Here is a 14,900-nt window from a genome sequence, read left to right on the forward strand (position 1 = left end):
TAGTTATATTTCCTAACAAAGGGTATTAGCTGGCATCCGCAGGTTGCTACACTTTCGCCTATACTGTAAGAAAAAACACAGTCGTCTTTTTTTAGTACATACAGACTTATCTCCCTTTTTAGGCACGCGTTAACTCTGATTGGGAGATTAATATACTCTCTTGAAGAGCCGTGGGAGGCCCGCCTCTCCAAAAGACAGTTAATGTGGAATTTTAAAGAATTATATATGTGACAAGCCAGGACTCACCAATATCAGTAACGGGTTTTATTTCTTCTTCCTAAAGTGTAGGTGTGGATTACGCGAACTGAAGCTACAAAAACTCACAGGATCACTTATGCATTCGTCTAAGACAACCCAATGGCAATAGCTACCCGGTGCGGTCATGTTCAATTATCGAATATGATGATAATTAATATTTTCGTCACCCTTCGTGTTGTCCGCTAAGACTACTTCGACGGTCATTTTTCTGGTTTTTGGAGGCATATAGGGCTACTGTTGAGCTACTGTTGAGCTCTTAGGAGGGCAACAGCTTTTAGCCAAGCGTTGCATCCATCTTACCTTTCTCTATCATGTGAAAACCTGGCAGCACATGGCAATACAAATCCTAAAAACGGTAGGAAGGGGAAGATGGAAGCTTGCGATGAAAAAATTGGCCGCGTATCTGCGTGCTTCGCTGCAAATGTCGTCTAAAGACGATAGAACAGGCGCTGTGTGAGATATGAACGCCATCTGGCAATACGTCGGGAAACATGAGTGCTGTGTTGCGGGCTGGTAGTCCCGGCGCAGCAGCAGGCGAAGACCGGCGGTGACCAACGCGACCGGCGGGGACGCCAGCCAGCCCGAACACGCGGTTTGGCGCGAAGCGCTGAAGCAGAAGAAACGTCCGCACTCAACGAGTACTCTCCACACACTCTTTTATGTACACGTCGCCTAGGTAGAACAGGAATGCCAGAGCGACGCCCCATGGCATTCGTACAGTGCAATACAGAACCGAAACCGAAACACAACAATGAGCTCGTGCAGAGAGCACGGAGGAAGGCAAGTTTCAGCGCAGTCGCATTTTCAGCGCAGCTTAAGAAACTAGGGTCTTTAGAATTACGTATGTATGCATCTTCTATTAAAGGAACACACCACCTAATACTTACCTAGTGATGTTGCGCCTCAGATATGCGTAATATTTACTTTTTGATTAACAACGTTCACAAGTATGAAAAGCCGTACCAGGTCAAGCTGGGTGGGCGGTAAGCAAGTGGTTCAACTTTGGCCGGGTGGTTGAATCGAGCGACGTGCTGACAAACAGAAAGACAGACAGACAGGCCAACATTTCTCCTTTATCCCAAGAAAGACTATCGTCTTTAAAAACCCTTAACAGAGGGTGCGTGTTTGAGCCGCCGTTTCGACAAGTGCGCTTGTCTTCTTCAAGGCTGCAACTGATTTCTCTTACTCAGTTCCAGCATCTAACTTGACGAAACGGCGGCTCGAGCCCACACCCTCTGTTAAGGGTTTTTTTTTTTTTGCATGGCAATACAAAGTTCCTTAAAACTTTATGAGCTTCGGTTAGTATCAACGCAAGAAATACAGGTAGCTTATATTCCTTTAAGGTCACTCAATCGTAAAATGAGTTCAGATCAGTCTAAGTATGACTCAATATTTTAGATCGACCGTGGAATCGTACATTCACGTCTACATGTGCTGTTTGTGTTGAGCGACGCCCACGCCGTTGTTATCCGGTTCCTGTGTGCATTTGTCTTGCTTTCTGTAGACGCCTTGGCATGCTGATTGGTAGTCCGTTTCAACCAGTGGCCATGATCTATAAATGCGGTATATAATTGCCTACTAAAGCTCGGCGTTGGTTCATTAAGCGATCGGTTGGCAATACCGCTTCGGGTTGTCTCTTTCTGTGTCCCGTGTGCTTTTGCGGCTACCTTTGCTAATCGTGAATCACCAACTGGCCTACACCCACACTCTTCTAAGGCCGTTAGGCATTTACCTAAGACGACTCGAAGGCGAAAGCCACCGTCTTCTCGTTCTTCTTAGTAGATTGTATGGTATTCTCGAAGTAAAATTGTCATGATGCAACGGGTTTAAGAACCAGTTGAAGGAAGGCAGTGGCTCGAGAGAAGGCTGGAATATGAACGGTACGCATGCTCCCTCCTAATCCTCTCTATTTCCTCCGTGCCTCACAGGTGGCTGAGAACCCGTTGCGGTGATCTAGTGGTTATGGTGCTCGACTGCAGACTCCAAGGCCGCGGGATCGAATCCTGGCTGCGGCGGCTGCATTTTCGATGGAGGCGAAAATGCTTGAGGCTCGTGTACACAGATTTCGGTGCCCGTTAAAGAATCCCAGGTGGTCGAAATTTCCGGAGCCCTCTACTACGGCGTCCCTCATGATCATATTGCCACGCGTGTTACTTTGATGCATTCGGGCTTCACCCGCAAAGACTGTTTGCAACGCTCCGCGCAAACCGCGCCGCCATGTTACAGGAGCCTCACGAATGTTTTAGCTCATTCCATTAAGATTGCGCGCAGGACGCTAATAGTCTAGTTTCTTCGAGAGATTACGTTGCCACCAGCGATAACGCTGGAATCTTCGATAGCACACGTATAAAAGCCGACACGCTTTACCGCTTGTCAGATTATCGACAGCCGACGCTCTGTTCGCCGCTATCAGTGCACAGTGTGTATTTGCTGTAGTTTGGCTTTTCGTTTCCCGGCCACCGGTTCGGCCAAATAAAGAGTTTCATCTTCGACACGCCGACTGTTACCTTCATCGACGTCACGACCGCGTTACAATATCGTGGTTTTAAGGCGTTAAAGCCCAACATTTATCATTAGAAGTGGCTCAGTAGTAATCTCACTTTCCAGCTGCGAGTGTGATCGACGTCGTGCACAGTTTTGTTCACCCGGCTCAATTCGGCTGCTTTCCTGGCGCGACGTGAGACGCAGCGGAATGCGCGGCGGCCGTCTGGCACATGCACGCCTGGTTTGTCTGCAAGCGAAGCGTCTTTGCGTGTGAACTCTTCCGATGTCCTCATAAATCTGCAGAGCCATTCAACGACTCGGATCTGTTATGCTTTATTGGTCAATAGCGAAAAACAAATTTGCCTTCCGAGCCGGAGCACCGCAAGCACCAGAAGAATGTGCCGTAAGTGCTGCATATTAGGAGCACCAAAACTTCATGGCTTTTCCTGCTAAACTGCCGGTTGATCTGAGCTGCAATGTCCTCAAGCAACCTTCAAAGATAGTTGACGCCGCCAGCCTTTTGTAATTTACAAATTTCGTTCATGATAATGCGCAGGAGATGTTCTCTGCTGTACCGCCACGGTGTTTTCCAACGAAATAGTGGCGCATTTGTTGGTTGTGACATATGTAAAATATCTATGCGGAGATTATGGGTACTTTGTTAAGCGCATGGCTTAACGGAAAACAGAGCAATCACCTGCGGTGAAACGTTGATATAATCACTTAGAATTGATACTTTCGAGGCAGCAGAAAGATTCAAGATTTCTGTGATCAGTGAGCGCAAGAGCGTTCTGGAGGCAACAGTGTCAAACATACTTGCTCCAACACATGTGTCGACAAAAAGAAAATACCGTTCGCAATTTATTACGCAAGTTGTGCTGTCTACAAGACCGGAGCCGTCGATGGGGAGAGTCTGGCGAATGGGCGGGGCAGTGACGTCGCGGCGCTGCGATGACGCTGGTCACGTCACCGTCACGCCTCCGCTCCGGCGGCGTCCGCCATATATAGTCTTTCCGCGCGACGGGCGCACGGCTGAGGCTATGTACGCGCTGTTCATTCGTGAAATCTAGCCCTCCTAAACAAATTGCGAAAGCGAAATTGTGCAAGAACATTGTTATACAAATTTAATGAAGAATATGGAGTGAATTAAACGTGTCTAAATCACCGTGAAACTGAGTTGTGCACGCCGATTCGAGTCGACGACGTTCTACGATACGCGCTGTGCTGTTAGAGCTCAGCTCTTAGGCGTCTGTTCCTGCGTTGTTCAGCATCGCCGTCGGCGTAGTCGGCGTAACCGATAGAGCGAACGAGGTCGAAAGGCAGCGAACGTGGGTTCTGTCGATATCAAAAGCCACTGGCCTCTAACATCGCTTTCTTCCTCCGTCATGCGTGCTCGCCCTTCGGTCGGAGCTCGTGCGGAGCTCGGAGCTCGGGCTGGTGGGTGCGCTGCTACTGTCTCGCTTATCGTGACGGGGATGTCGATGACGCCTGCAATGCACAGAGTGGCGTGCGTAGCACTCGAGAACTGGCAGTTTCTGTGGCAATATGTAACGAATGTTCCAATGCGGATAGCCAGAAATTCACACAGTTCGCGTTGCCTCAACACAAAGCTGCGCTCAGAATTCGCATGAGGGAGTATCGTGATCATCGGTGACTTTTCGAGCTATGAAGACCTGTGGGTTTGCGTCTATCTTGTTTTTTTTTAAATGCTAAGCATTTCTTAGCGAACTTCTGTGACTTTGAGCGTATCTATCTGTCTATCTACCTATCTAGCCGCCTACGAATTTGTGCTCTCCTGGCCGTTTCGTTTACGGGGTGTATACCAAAATTGGTATGGCATAACGTGACTGTGTGACAAACACAAATGACTGGTCATAACATGAAAATCATGACACGCATGTCATGTACAGCATGATTTACATGCCACAGTCTTGATGCTCTTGCAGCCGTTTCGTTAATTTGATATATACCGAAATTGGTGTGGCTTGACAAGAGTGTATAAATAACAGTGTATAAATAACGGGAGTTAATGTCAAAATCATGACACGCTGGTCATGTATAAGATGACTTACGTGCCACTCTCATGGAGCGCTGGCGGCCGTTTCGCTTCCTTCATATACACCAAAATTGTTATTGCGTGATGTGACTCTGTGACGAGCATATATAACAGGTGTGATTTTTGGAACACGTCACTATACAAGTGTTACGTGAGAATCATTGCATACCACGCCGGTAAAGTCTGTGCACGTGTTCTGGTAGCAAAGCAGAAGATAAAGAAGAGGACGGATTGCGTGCCGGCTCATGATGATGACAATTTTTATTCGCCACTAACGGGGATTCTCCAAGCTTAAACAGCTCTGCTCTTCAAAGAAACAGAGATACCAGCGCATGTAATTGTATTAAGGCCACAAAAGCGCAAAATCGGGCGTACACAAGCGGCTTGGGGATCTCGAGCCCTGAAATTCCCTCTTAGAGAATTTTAGTGCCGGAACCCCAAAGTGCCTTGCGTACGTAAGCCCCTTACGTTCCTTTTTATAGTCCATAGGTGCGGCTGAGGGTACAAGGGAACGTAAGAGGGTGAATAAGGAAGCGGCTTGGAGTCCCCGGCACTAAACCTCTCTAATAAGAGAAAAAAAAAACTCACAGGGTCCCTTATGCATTCGCCTAAGACCACTCGAAGGCGAAAGCCGTCTTCCTTTTCTTCAGTTGATGTATTCTCACGCCCCCCCCCCCCCCCCCCCGCTCGAAAGCTTTGTGACCTAACATTGTTTTGCACTGCCTCCAAGATCGGAGGCACTGCAATCTTTCTACACCACATCTGGTCATGTGCTGAAGTCATCGCGTGAAGTCACGTTATTCGACGTCATGAACGTCACAATCTTTGGTCGTATGGTCACGTCATTACGTGATGATTTTTGACATCCCTCGTGTTGACGCCGCCGACGCGGGACACCGACGCCGCGGACGCCGGCGGTCAATTTTCCCGTTTGCTGAGGCATCTAAGGTTTTCGTCAAAGCAGGTGCAGGGCCCCCAGTAGGCGCGTGTTAAATGAAAACAATACCTCGTTCGGCTAGTATGATAGCGGACACCCTGTTGGTTTACTTTACAAAACCATTTTTCTGCTCAACTTCTTCGCGCTCTACATTTCCTAATCACGAAATTTCATCGAGCACATAAGGGCCCCTTGCTATAGTGGAAGATCTTCCTGCACGAGCACAGACATCGTGCACTATACGTGCATGACTAAAAAGCGCAAGGCACATTCGCTTAGCACACAGGCACAGATTAGTTTACATGCGCGAATTAAACGTGAAACTGGTAGCATGTGCACAAGCGGCAACATAGCGGTAAATGACACCATAGGCTGGCAGACACAGAAATGCAGACCACATAACATACAACACGTGCCAGATAAACGCCGCTGCTGACGCGCGGCGGAACTAACCTGCGATATCGAAATAAATCTTCCCCTCATAACATCACGGTAACATCCCAAGCTCGTGCTAAGAACGCGCGATAAATTACGTAAACGCAACACATCACGCTTGACACTTACAGCGAGATCGCTGCAAAATTTCAATCTGCCCAAGTGATCAAACGCGAACCATAATACCCCTTTCTTTCAGCGTGACAAATTTATTTTTAAAGTTTTTGCGCCTGAAAGGGCCCCATTGCACACAAATAACAAGTTTGTGTTAATGGTACGCTGTTTATAATACCAGCAATATTCAAGCTAAATACTCAAGTACGTATCTCGCATAGCACGGAGCAGTCGGTCGGGGTCCATTTGCTCCGTCTGATGTTTCTGATCCAAAGGCGTCGTCGCTTCTTTTCGTTCGGAAGCCTAAAAAGGTAGAAGCCCTGCGCGCTGCTGTTTGAACAGCCAACCGCGCAACAGCAGCCCATCGCACGCAACAAATTCACGCTTGAATGCGAGGAGCAGTCGCCATGAATACGCGCGGCTTCGCACAAGAGCTTCGTCACCTACGCGCGCTCCTCAGCGATCCTGTAAGTGCGGCGCGCCGGCGCCTCTCCGTCGCGGCAGCGCCGGACTCCGCGCCACGCTGTGGCGCTGTCGCCACTGCCGCCCGCCGCCGACGACGAGGGTAGAGCGTTTACGTCACGAGAAGAGGGCAGCGCTGCGGCGGTGCTCGGAGAGCGGCGAGATGAAACAATCGCCAAACTCTCCCGAAGGGTATATATGGCTCTGTACAAGACAGCAGAAGTGTATGTCGATTGTAATGCGTCTGTACTTAAGAGCAGAAGGTTTACTTCCCGCACCATAATGAAGAGTGCGCAGTAGAAAAGTGAAACTTTATCTATCACGCTTTGTTATCGGTAAACTAACTTTTATGTATTAGCCGTTCAGGAGAATCGCTCTGTTACTTACCTAACTGAATTATGCTGAATGCTGTAAACACAGACTTCGTTTCCTATATTCCTCGTTTCAGACATCCGGTGCTGCCACCTACACATTATATCGGTTGGCAATGAACCCAGCAACCCAAGAGAAAGCACGACAAGAAGTTCTCGCCGCTACAAAGGACTGTTCTGGGACGTTTCCTGCACACGTTCACGACCAACTACACTATGTCAGAGCCTGCATAAAAGAAACACTTAGGTGGGTGTCAATTAAAAAAAAAACTCCTGCCAGCTTCACCCGGTGAAAGCCGTCGAAGCAGCGAAGTTAATGCCCCCTTTCGTCAGGCTATTGCATTTCTCTGTTTTTCAAGTCTTTTCCAAGTATTTGTGTTGTTTCATTGTTCTTTATTTGTTACTCTGTGCTAAGCTATGGGGTGGTAGTAGTGCTTTATTTCACTATTGCATCTGCTGCCACCCCTTTCGTCAGTCATTACGTTTTGCACCAAGTTTCGGGAGTTTACACTGAGCATTTCTTTGTTCTTCAGGTTAACACTTTCGTGACCGCGGAAAAATCGGTTGTTTTTTGCTAGTCCAGGAAATATATTTTTTTCCTGCCACAGAAAATAATTGATGCTAAGTGTAGGGTATCAAATGATATAGAAAGAATTGCTCTTTCCAACAGTTTTAATTGCCAACAACGGACTTATTCCCGAATAGAATAAACAAATTATCAAACGAAGAAAATTGCATCAAAATGAAAAAAAAAAGAATATAAAAACATCAATGCTACTCTGCAAAGGCTAAACATTAAAAAAATCGAAATTTACGTTTTGAACGCAAAGCCCTCGTAGAATAATAGTGGAAATATAAGCTCTGTGTGTAAAAAGATTATTTACATAAATACAAAAATATAGGCACTAGTGCCTATCATGCCACCGAGCGATGCAGTTTCTCGACGCGGTGAAACAAAGGCTGGCTGCACATGTTACGGGAAAAAACTTTTTTTGTTCAACTTTCCTAGCATAGTTTGCAGTTGTGGTATTTTTCAATTTTCCTGTGTATTCGTTGAAATGAGCAGTGTAGCTTGTTCCAAATCTGCAAAAATCCATATTTGTACCCTCATTTGACCTCTTTCTCCCTCATATACTGCCGAATACCATACCGACCTTCAGATTTCACCATTTTCTCATCCACTGAAAGGTTCCGACGGGGTTAAAAAATAGCGTAGAAGAATCGTTCATGTGTTGCAATAGAGAAGACACGTGATGAAGCTTCTCGTGGAATGCGACGGTCTTCTTCTTTAGATCAGAGACACTCAAGATGCCTTGAACCCTTTTCCGTGGCATCACTGACGGTGGACAAAGGCCCGGAAATATGTGTCGTCGACACCAACACCTATGCAAGTGCGGGATTTCAACGATTACCATGTACACATGGAGTGCGACGAACTTGCTCATCTTCTCTTCAGTAACCTCCCTCCATGGATCCATCCTTCTCACTGTATGTTGGCTTTTCCAAAGTATGCATCCACGCATACTTATCTGTGTGGTTGCATATCTCTCTGACGACTTCTCAGCACACCGGAGCGTTGGGTCAAAGTCCGCTCCGCGCCGTCTTCGCGGAGAGAACTGCGCTCTTTCTGCAGACAGCGCCAAATGCTCCCGCCCGAATGAAGTTCACACTTTGCAGATAAGAGCTGTTATTTTTAGTACGCACCAGATACGTTTACATTGACGCGCGGCAGCGATAAAACGACCCGAGGAGAAGACGAAACTTACCGGCGGATAGCTGCTGATATTCCGGGGAGGTTTGACGCACTTTCGACGTCCGCCTGGCGAATCGAAGTAGTCTTCCGTGTCTGTGGTGCTACCGTCATCCAGAGATTTCCGCTCATATTAATCTGAATCCGTCGAAATTCGCCGTTTCTGTGGAGCACCCGCGAGCGGCGTCGACGCGAAGTCCGAAACAACGAGCGCTCACCTACCCAACTGCGAACGAGCTTTAAAAATCTCCACGCGGTAGAAAAAAGAAACCCACAAACAGAACTGATAAAAGACATGTTATATTACCCTTTGTATTGCGTTAGCTGTCCAGAACCGCTCAGAGAGTGCCAAAACTTGAACTTGAAGTCATCGATAACATACTATCGATGGGAATAGGTGCGGTCACGAAAGTGTTAAGCTACGGTGGTGTTCCAATGCGGCCATGCCCACTTCACCCGGCCACTCGGCCAAAACGCGTATTGCCATCACGATTACGCTGGAACGCAGTGTTAAAAGTGCTGCTGCTGTGCATGATATGCCCGCCTCGCTAGGAAGTTTGGCGAGGCGGCGTTGCAGGTACAGTACGGTCCACTGTTAAAGGGAACACTCCAATGAGCACCTTTCATTTTGCTGGCCCTTCAACAGCAAGTGGACAGGGAAATATTGTTCATGCAGGGGACGAGTCTGTCAAAAAGAGGCGGAACTGTCAACCACCAGTAGTCTTATGCAAATCTAAGCCACTATGTTTTTGAAAGAGAGTGAAATCCAAAGATGCCCTGCACGCAAGTGTTCCCTTTAACAGTGGACCCGTCTGTACATCCTGTTCCACCTGGGCAAACGTACAACGACGCTCCTCACCTTCTCCCCTCTCTCGCGACTCTCGGCGAAGCACAGGCATTTCCCCTTCCTACCGAGCTTCACGCTGGCCGCATCGCAAGTCTACGTGACGCAGCGGAGAACCTGCGGGGTCACGTGGCTCTGCGTGACGACCAGAGACCTTCCACGGACATGGCTAGCACCTAAACAATTCCACAGTTAAAAAACTGGCATGTCAGTCGCATATGTGCTGTTGTAAATTTTACCTGCTTATTGTAGAGCGAATGGGGAAACAAGGCAACTCGCACGTGTCTATCAGCACTCCGTTGAAGTCGAAGGAAAGCCGGAAACCACAGTGGTTTTCATATAGCGGGCCCATTTTTTGCAAGCCACTGCCTGCGAAATTCGTATAAGCGCCTGTCCTCTGGTCCTATTTCTTCGACCTCGTCCTGTGTACTGGGTAACACACTTTGTGTGAGATTCTAAAAAGACAGGGCGTGCAAACACGGACACAAGAAGTCAGGACACCACAAACGCCGACTAACAACTGAAGAGACGCACAACGGCTGAAAAGAAAGAAGGCACGAAAACTTATCTGCGCATGCCCATGCAACATGCGAACCTATCAATCCGGCACGCGTGGCGGTCTACGTGAAAGATAACTGTTAAGGCATTTGATTTCATCTTTATGCAAGTTAATCGACGGTTGGCTCACGCATGCGCTACCACTATTCTCGATATGCCATGCTTCAATCATCAGCGTTTCTTCATTTCTATGCCGGTACAACACTGTGCATTCATCAAATTTTGGCGTGCACTTACAATCTCGACAATGTAAAGATAGATTAGAAGGTGAGCCTCCTGTTAGCGATCTCTTATGTTCCAGCAATCTCTGGTTGATGCATCGGCCCGTCTGTCCTACGTAAAAGCGGCCGCAGCTGAAAGGTATCTTATACACCACACTCGTACGGCAATCAGTGAATTTGTTGGTGTGTTTTACTAAACAAATATCGGTCCGCTTCTTGTCTTTTACTCGGCACAAATATTACCTAGCTTATTGGCCGCCGTGAAAACAACATTAACGCCGTATCTAGTTCCTACTTTCTTTAGCCTGTGAGATACGCGATGAATGCACGGTATACCTACGACACGTTTCTTCCTATCGCTTTCTGCAACCATGCTCGGGCTTGACACAATAGACTTCTTTAAACGTTCAGCGACCGTGGCCACTGCATCACGAGGATACCCTACATCTAAAAGACGTGTAACCTGTGAGTTAAAGCTATCACTCATTTTGTGCTCACACGACTTGGTGAGGGCTGACTTAAGGCAAGACATGGCGATGCCGTTTTTTACAACCTTCGAGTGCTTCGACGAAATATTTAACAGCGGTTTCGAAGATCTAGGAGAATACTGCCAGCACACGTGGTTCTTCTGGAACGTTAAGGAAATGTCTAGAAATTGTATTCCATTATTCTGAGGCACCTCTTTAGTAAAGCTCAGCCCTCCTCCATTTAATTCAAATTTTTCGCTCACGGAAGTGGTGGGCTCTGTGGTGGGCGTCTACCTATCTCCATCTTCGTAAGAAGCGCAAAACCACACACAGGGACAGCTAGAAAGAAAGACACTACACAAGCGCTTGACTGGCAACTAAGCGTTTATTCGGAAGCGCGACATATAAAAAGGAAAGAAAGAAGACAACCAAAACAAAAGCCCGCGTGTCATATCGGTTATTACTCATCCATTCTTGTCCAACACACCATCCAAAAAACGAAGTTCCTTCTGCGTAAGCGCGATAGACGGTGCACTGACACAATCAATATCATCCCGTTTCATTTCTGCAGCTTCAACTATTAATCTCGTTAACATATCTCTGTTGCGATACAAAATGCAGGTGTTATCAAAGTATGGCACACAGCCACAATCCTTGCAGTGGATAGCCAGGTGTCCATCCACGCCTTTCTGCACCTTATTATCATGTTCTTTTACTCGCTCATTTATACATCTTTCAGTTTGTCCTACGTATGCGCGGCCACACGACAGGGGTATCCTATACACAACAGTCTGTGCGCACTGAACATAGTCATTGTGATGGTTAATTTTACAACACTTTTTTTTTCTTTCTGAACAGGGCAAGTTTCACTACACAGTTTAGACAACTTCTCTGGTGCAGACATGACCACTCTTACGCCAGCCTTATTTCCAATCTTCTTAAGATTATGTGCTACGCCGTGGATATAAGGAATAACAGCACACTTTTGCTGTTGCAGAGATATATCATCACGTGGTCGATTTTGATTCTTGAGGTCCCGATAGAGTGATTCGGCGACAGCCGCAACGAGTCTAAGTGGGTAACCTGCCGCCTGCAACCGTGCAACCTGTTGCTCAAAGCACATACGTGCCACAGACCTCTTCACTGCTTTTGTGTGTGCAGAGGAGAAAGGCAACAAAGGTTTCCCGCTCCTGGGCTCATAAAACCGTAATGTCAGGTCAAGAAACTTAAGTGCGTTAGAATTTCGCATTTCGTGTGTTAGCCTTAGGGGCCGACAAGCTGTTTCAAATTCTTTAAAGACAAAATCAGCGCAACCTGGAAACACATTGAAATCACATTTCAAAAGAACCAAATAATCATCCACAAACCTGAAGATTTTCAAAACATTAGTTCCTAATAACTTGTCATCAAGAATACGATCTAAGTGGGCCATAAAAATTTCACTAAGTACAGGCGCAATAGCAGACCCAATGCAAATTCCCTGCTTCTGAATGTAAATATTGTCATTCCAATTAACAAACGTAGACGTTAAGTAAAGAGTTAATAAGTCCAAAAAACCTCGAACAGACATTCCACAAGCATTTTGAAAAGACACAGCACCATGTTCAAGAATACACTTCTCAACAATCTCCTGAAGCAAATCGTGGGGTAGGGAATAGTATAAATCTTTTACATCAATGGAAAACCCTTTCACCTGTACCTCGGCATTAGACACTAGAAATTCGACAATCCGCTCTGAATTCATTGTGCGAAAAGGATCATTAGGTTGCACAACGTTCAACTTTTCTTGCAGAAACAGGGCAACACTCTTCTGCCATGAACCCTTTTCTGAAATAATCACTCGGAATGGCATGCCTTCCTTGTGCGTTTTCGCACTAAAAAACATATCTAAGCCTAACTTGTCGCTTTTCACAATTTGTTTGGCCAGGTCAGGTAACTGGAGACTGTTGCACAAGTTTTTTGCAGCGGTCCTAACAGACCTAAGTGGCACTTTCGGCTTAGAATCGAAGACTGAGGCAATTGCTACTTGCGCTTTCTCAAAGTAAGTACCCCTCGGAAAAACGCAAAACCCACCTTCTTTGTCAGAAGGAATGATGCAAAGTCCTGATTCCATGAGGTAGGTGACCACTTTCCGTATGGGCAACTGTCGACGCTTGGGTTTGAACCTATGGAGCACATCAACGTTCCTTTTCACTGTCCGGAGCAAATTAACCATCACAATGACTATGTTCAGTGCGCACAGACTGTTGTGTATAGGATACCCATGTCGTGTGGCCGCGCATACGTAGGACAAACTGAAAGATGTATAAATGAGCGAGTAAAAGAACATGATAATAAGGTGCAGAAAGGCGTGGATGGACACCTGGCTATCCACTGCAAGGATTGTGGCTGTGTGCCATACTTTGATAACACCTGCATTTTGTATCGCAACAGAGATATGTTAACGAGATTAATAGTTGAAGCTGCAGAAATGAAACGGGATGATATTGATTGTGTCAGTGCACCGTCTATCGCGCTTACGCAGAAGGAACTTCGTTTTTTGGATGGTGTGTTGGACAAGAATGGATGAGTAATAACCGATATGACACGCGGGCTTTTGTTTTGGTTGTCTTCTTTCTTTCCTTTTTATATGTCGCGCTTCCGAATAAACGCTTAGTTGCCAGTCAAGCGCTTGTGTAGTGTCTTTCTTTCTAGCTGTCCCTGTGTATGGTTTTGCGCTTCTTACGAAGATGGATCTATACCAACTAGCCGGTTACACTTGTTTATTAAGTTACCTATCTCCATCAAGTCGATTTGACCATAAAAGACTACAAAGCATCCTGTCATCAACTCCCCACCCGTGCGTTATCATCGGGGACTTCAACGCTCATCATACACTCTGGGGAAGTAGGAAGATCAATGCTAAAGGCAGAAATTTGGTGTCCTTCGCCTCCGACAATGAACTTTTCTTGTTACATGGCGGCACTCCAACGTTTCTCCGTGGTTCAATGTATAGCAGCTGTCTTGACTTGGCGTTTGTCTCACGAAGCCTCTTCAGGCATGCTGGGTGGTTTCCGGACATCGAAACGCACGGGAGTGACCACATTCCCACATATGTCAAGATTGAAGGTTTATCCCCTTCCAAGCTACACGATAGCATTCAAAGAGTGGATTGGACAAAATTTCAATCTCGCATGGAAGAGCAGTGTCAAACGAATAGGTCACTTGACTTAGAGGAAACAATCAAAAGCACGATACACGACACTACGCGCACTCTCACGTGCTGTTTGATATTAACGGAATTCGACATAGTGTTTGAGCGACTTCGAGCAATTCGCCGACGTGCTGAACGAAGACACCGACGCAGTAGGAGACTTGCGGACCGCTCGATGTCTACAGAAGAAGGTCCAGCGCTGGACAGATAAGCTTGAATCGCAACGTTGGACTGCTTTCTGTGAGTCGCTTGACCCTCGTAAACCTCTATCGCACTTGTGGAGGACGGTACGAGGTCTGCGCACAAAACCTATTCAGCGGTCGCCATTCAAGGCTCTAGCCCTCTCCCAAAAAAGACCAGACATAGACGTGGCCGAATAATTCTGTGCCTCATTATCTGGTCAAATAACAGCAGCAACCAGCTTACTACTCTCGAGCAGTTGTCCGCAACCACGTGATCCCCGCATGGATTTGCCATTTTCCATCCACGAACTCAAGGCAGCACTAGCTTTGTGTGTACACACGTCGGCACCAGGGCCCGACGGAATTTCTTACAGAGCCCTGCGTCATCTGTGTGAGCACGCGAGAATGTTTCTCCTAGATATGTACAATGAATCTTGGAGAGATGGCTCGCTCCCGCCAAGCTGGAACACCAGTCGCCTGGTTCCACTATTGAAGCCTGTCAAGTCACCGTTGGAGCTCTCATCCTACCGCCCGAGTGCATTGGCCAGTTGCGTAGGCAAAGTTATGG

At 46.9% G+C, this 14,900-nt stretch overlaps 1 protein-coding gene across 1 annotated transcript in view; it reads left to right on the forward strand.

The window, feature by feature from the left end:
- LOC119402407 (probable cytochrome P450 12c1, mitochondrial) overlaps nt 1-14,900 on the forward strand; it is a 156,121-nt gene that overhangs the window by 116,216 nt on the left and 25,005 nt on the right. Inside the window, exon 6 of the mRNA XM_037669547.2 lies at nt 7,195-7,364. Within this exon, the coding sequence (XP_037525475.2) occupies nt 7,195-7,364 (170 nt within the window). The remainder of the gene's footprint in view (nt 1-7,194; nt 7,365-14,900) is intronic.

Source organism: Rhipicephalus sanguineus, chromosome 8, assembly GCF_013339695.2.
Source record: "Rhipicephalus sanguineus isolate Rsan-2018 chromosome 8, BIME_Rsan_1.4, whole genome shotgun sequence".
Taxonomy (NCBI): Eukaryota; Metazoa; Arthropoda; class Arachnida; order Ixodida; family Ixodidae; genus Rhipicephalus; species Rhipicephalus sanguineus.